We start from the raw sequence: 5,117 nt of genomic DNA on the forward strand, positions 1-5,117 counted from the left end.
ACCGTCGTCCCGCCCACTCTCCCTCCGGCCACCCGGGGAATTCCAAGCTCCCTGTGAGGACAGATCAGGCCCGGCCCAGGGCCGAGCGCGACCCCGAGGGGACCCGGGGGCGGCCTCCCCTGGGTGTGTCTTCGCGGGCATTTCAGACTCGGGGGCCCTGGGTAGAGATCCCGGGTCTCACTCTGCTCTCCTGGAGCGCTGGCCACGGACCCTCAGCGTTCCCAGCACCCCGGGCGCTCGCGGTGACGAGACCCGCCAAGCCCGGCCCGCGGGACGCATTTCCACGAGGCTGACACCCCCACGAAGAGCTCGGGCGTGTGACCTCAGCCACGCGGGGCCCTCCCGCTCGAGGACGGCGCCCCTGGCGACCCGGGTCACCCCGAGTTTGCTCCCTAACTTGACGGGCATGAGGGGCCAGGCCCTGAGGCTTCCGCCCTGCCCGGGGAAGAAGCAGGTCTGTAGGTGCGGAGGCCCAGGGCTGGGGGCGGTTTGGCAGTGGGGCTCCTCAGTGGGGGCCTGCCGCGCTCTCCTGGGCCACCCCCATCAGCACGAACGGGACCGGTAAGGCCTGGCCAGGTGAGCAGCCCCAGGGAAGGTGCCAATGCTGCTCTGAAAGAGAACTCGGAAATGACTCATTTCCAAACAGTAAACGCATCTTTTATTGACACTCCAACACTGCGGCCCCATTTCCTCGATAGGATTTAACAGTCTAGAGCTCCGCCGTGGTCGCTGGAAATTAAGGAGGAATGAATCTCGGAGCAGTAGGCCTGGGGCAGGCACTGGGATTGTTCCAGAGGCTGCTGGGAATTCCTGGGGAGGCAGCTCAGGGCCTTGGCCGGGAAGACCACCCTGTTAGGCCTTGTTTGGGGATGAGCTCGGTGGGTGTCTGCCCCATGCCCCCCAGGCCTCGAGACTCACAGGGTGAGCTCTCACCTTGCTCCGTGACCTGGGAGGAGTTGCAGCCAAACCGAAGGAAACACTGGGCAAGACCTCAGGCCTGACCCCGGCTGACTCCCTCGGGGTCCTTCCAGTGGCCAGGGAGGGCCGCCCGAGCCCCTTGCTTAGCTCTTCTCTTCCTGAGGCTGGTGGTCCAGCTGCTCTGCTCAGACCTAACCCCCCACCCCCACCCCCAGGAGCTCTCCACTATGCAGGTGGGTAAGCCCGGGGCTGTGCTTGGCCTGGCCGTGGGTGCCCCTATTGGGAGCCCCTCCTTTGCCCCACTCATCCTGTGGGGACGTGTCCCTGGGCGCAGTAAGGGGGCCTGGATTAGTGGCTGCTGAACTGACCACCTCCCCAGCACCAGAGTCAAGGCATGGCTCAGAGGAAGGCCCAGCCGAGGCTGTCCTGGGCTCTGTGCACCCAGGCCCACGGTCACCTCTGGGCAGGGACCCTTGGAGGGGGGAGGTGTGACCCTGTGCAAGGCCATGACCTGTTGGGCAACCCGCCCCTGCCTGCCGCTCCCTGGAGCAGCATGGAGGGGAGGGAGCTCTGAGGACATGTCTAGGGCAGGACCTCCTTCCAGTCACGTCTGTGGTTTTTGTGTATCCGCCAGGGCCTGGCTGTGCCCAGGGCCGTCCCCAGAAGGTGGTAGGTTCACAGAGAAGCCCCAGCCCAGGTGGGCTGAGGCCCCCTGGCCTGGAGAAGAGCATCTGGAGACCCCGCTGGGTCCGGGAGCAGAGCCTGGGAGAAAAGTCCCATTGACACCCCTGGCGGGCGTCAGACAAAGGGCCCCTGTGAGCTCAGTGTGGGAACGCGCGGCCGCCACCTCGAGCCATGAAATCGTCAGCTCGGTGCCCCTGGCAGGGACGGTGCGGCTGTAGTGGCCACAGGAGCGTAGCCTGAGGTCGCTGCCCGCCCCACCCTTGCTTCGCAGCATGGGTCAGACAGGTGTAGCCCCGGCTACCACCTGGGCCTCCCCCTCAACGCGCTGCTCGTTTGTGGGGCTGGGGTGATGGCCACCCTGTCCACCTGTCCACGGGGAGCCGATGGAAGGCCCGTGGCTGCTGCTCCACTGCGGCTGAGGGTAGTTTTTCTCGGGGTCGCTCTGGTCCACGCCCCATGTGCCAGGAGCTGCCCTGTTCGAGGACAGGACAGGGAGAGGGACATGTGGGGCACGGGCTCCAGGAAGCACTTGCCCATGTTTGCTGACGGACATGTCCAAAAGGAGGACGTTTGTTCCAAATGCCTTGCGGGGGCAGGAGGCTCATCCCTGCAGACCCAGTCCTGGGGCTCAGAGAAGCCCCTCCCATGTGCGTGGCATTCCTTGGTGGTGTGGTCACTTCCACAAACAGGCAGGGGGCTCACTGGCTCTGAGGGAGAAGCCCTCAACCTGGATCTGGGGGGACAGACCCAACCCTGACTGCAAGGCTGGACCCCTGTCCTCCTGGGAGCTGGCCCAGGGGTGACACCCTGGAAGGCCATGGTGGGATGGAGTCCAGGGCTGGAGAGGGCTCACACCTCCTTCTGGGGACCCCTTCTGGGGACCTTCCCCAAGGCTGGGAAGGTCTGGGAGGGGCGGCCGGGAGAGGACAGTGTGGAAGGGGCGATGGCCAGAGCTGGGCCGAGGCCCGTGGCCACCTTAAAGCGCTCGGCAGGGGTGGGAGGGTGAGCGGGCAGGCGGGCAGTGGGGGCGGGGCTTCCAGCTAATTCATTAAAATGTGTCGGGGAGCGTGGGAAAGAGGAGAGTGTTTCTTCCCAGCAGCCCAGACACCTGGTAGAAGGGCCGAGAGGATAGAGATCAAATAACAAACACTCAGCCCCGGGCCAGCGGCGGCCTGAGCGGAGGAAGGACGCCCGGGGCAGGAACTGCAGCAGACAATCGCTGCAGCGGCAGGCCTGGCACCGGGGCCACAGCCCACCCTGTCGGCCTGGCGTCTGACCCCTAGTTCAGAAAGGGGCCTGAAGCGGTCACGGGGCAAGGAAGGCACTTCCCGATGGGCCAGGACCAGGGTGGGGGCTGGGGCCTAGGATGGGCTGGCAGGGAGCGAGTGAGCCCGGAGGGTCCCTGGACAGACGCAGCCAGTCTGGGCAGCAGAGGGGTGGGGAGGCGGGAAGCCCAGCTGGATGGGGCGGGCGTGGCGTGAGGACCAGGTCCCAGTCAGCTGTCCTCTCCTCTCCCTAGAGGGCTGCGCAGGGGGAAGGGCAGAGTGGAGCTGGGGCCGGACCTGCCTGGCGGGCCTGGAAGGACACGGGCCTCGTCTCCCTGAGCCTGTGGTCCTGGCCTCTCCCTGGCTCCGGCCTCTGTCTGTCCAGGGCCGGCTGCGACACCAGGGCCTCGGGTCACAGAAGAGTCTCCAGGATGCAGCTGGGCTGGGGAGCGGGGCCGGCACCCCCGGCTGCTTCCTCTTAACCCTACGGGGGGAAGGAGTGTGGACGGGGCTGCCGTCCCAGGACAGTACGTGCGGCTGGAGGTCCCGCTCTTGGAAGCAGCACCCCAGCGCAGAGGGTCCCCGCCCTGGTGGGCACCCGCTCACCCTGGCACCCCTGCCCGCCCCTTTGGCTCAGTGGCAGAGCTGGCCCTCGCACGCAGCCCATGTCCCTGGGATGGCCTTCCTCTCTCCATCTGTGGGGCGACGCCCTGGCCCAGCAGGCCCCTGGGTTGCTGGGGAGCTGAGTGGGTCAGTGCCGGGCACCCAGCAGGGGGCTGCACCCTGGGGGGCTCAGAGGCATTGGCCACCCTTGTGTGGTCAGGAACATAGGGACGGGGCAGAGGCCGGCATGGCACCGTCCGTGCCCCGCGGGCCTGCAGGTGTGCCCCGCCCTGGGGAGAGGCGGCACCCTCCCCCGCCCCCAGGCCCCGCCACTCCGCCACTCCGAGGCTTCCGCCTGGCTCCTCAGCAAATCTGAGCTGGTTTCCGCCCCGGGGCAGGAAGGACAGGAAAGGGATGTGAGCCCGGGTGGGTGCGCATTCCTGGGGGTGAGCCAGGAGGAGGCAGGCGAGGGCAAGACGGGTCTGTGCCCAGGCCCTCTGCTCGCAGGAGCCCCGACCCGGCTCCACCACCCGGCCCTGTGGGCCCTCTGGGTGTTGGCACTGGCTCTGAGCCTTCGTTTCCCTTGGGAGTGGGGGCGGCAGCAGCTACTTCCTGCCGTTGGGAGGATGGAGGCTCAAACGCACATGTACTCAGGGCCCTCCAACACGGTGCTGACTGCTGGTCTCGCTCACGCGAGGAGGCCACCCAGCCCTGAGCCTGCGTGAAGGAAAGAGGCCCTGTGGGGACATGGCCCAGCTGGGGCCTGTTGCCTAGGAAGGACCCCCATCCGTGCTCACTGGAGTCTGAAGTGCCAGGAGGGTCTCGAGGGCAGCCCGGCTGGGCCCTGGGCCCACTGCGGGGAGTGAGTGGTGCGGGGGCCGGCACGTACCGCCACAGCAAGGTGGGTGGACCACACAGCACATGGGGCCCAGCCACCTGTCCTGCACCCCTCCAGCCCCGCTGAGCGCCAGCAGACTTGGGGAGCCCCCCCGGTGCGGCCCTCGGGCCTCTGCCCAGGCCGTTTCCTCCTCCAGGCATGCCTCCTTGCTGAGCGCTGGGCAGTTCTTGGCTCAGGGTCCAAGCCTCCTGCCCGCGAGGAAAGCTCCGTCTTCCCGGGACGGCTGCGAGGGACTGAGCGCGCTCGGGGCTATGGGGTGAGACGGTACCCAGCAGCGGGAGTCCACGACCACCACCCGTGCAGCTTTCCCACTTTATTGCCGGCTGCCTGGGCCCCCAGGAGTGACGCAGGCCACGGGGCCGTGGGCCCAGTCCTCAGGAGGGGCTGCTGGCTGGGCTGGGGGCTCTGCTCGGCTCGCGGGAGCCGGGGACACCTTCCAGAACCTCTCGGAAGTTCTCGGCGACTCGGCCCAGGTGGGAGCCCTCCCAGAAGACTTTGCCGCAGCCCGTGCAGCAGTAGAAATGCCGCAGCCCCGGCCTCCGCAGCACGCCTGCCGGGACCCCCGACAGCTGCAGTCGGGTGCCGTCGCCCAGTGTAGCCGGCACGCGGCTCTGCAGGTCCTCCTCCTCCAGCCAGCGGCAAGAGGGCTCGTAGGTGCAGCCCCCAGGGGCCTCCTCTGGGGCTGAGCCTGGACAGGCGGAGCAGCCACCCTGAGCCCCCGCCCTTAGGCATGCGGCCCCCACCCCACT

At 67.8% G+C, this 5,117-nt stretch overlaps 1 protein-coding gene across 5 annotated transcripts in view; it reads right to left on the reverse strand.

Moving 5' to 3' along the window:
- Positions 1-4,666: 4,666 nt before the first annotated feature.
- EXD3 (exonuclease 3'-5' domain containing 3) overlaps positions 4,667-5,117 on the reverse strand; it is a 79,702-nt gene continuing 79,251 nt past the window's right edge. For 4 of the 5 annotated variants that reach the window (XM_024762491.1, XM_024762489.1, XM_024762488.1 and 1 more), the window contains one exon: positions 4,667-5,056. In XM_024762491.1, coding sequence (XP_024618259.1) covers positions 4,743-5,056 — 314 coding nt within the window. In that variant the 3' untranslated portion in view covers positions 4,667-4,742. The remainder of the gene's footprint in view (positions 5,057-5,117) is intronic. The other variant, XM_024762492.1, reaches the window with a different exon arrangement.

This window comes from Neophocaena asiaeorientalis, unplaced genomic scaffold (assembly GCF_003031525.2).
Source record: "Neophocaena asiaeorientalis asiaeorientalis breed wild unplaced genomic scaffold, Neophocaena_asiaeorientalis_V1.1 scaffold78, whole genome shotgun sequence".
Taxonomy (NCBI): Eukaryota; Metazoa; Chordata; class Mammalia; order Artiodactyla; family Phocoenidae; genus Neophocaena; species Neophocaena asiaeorientalis.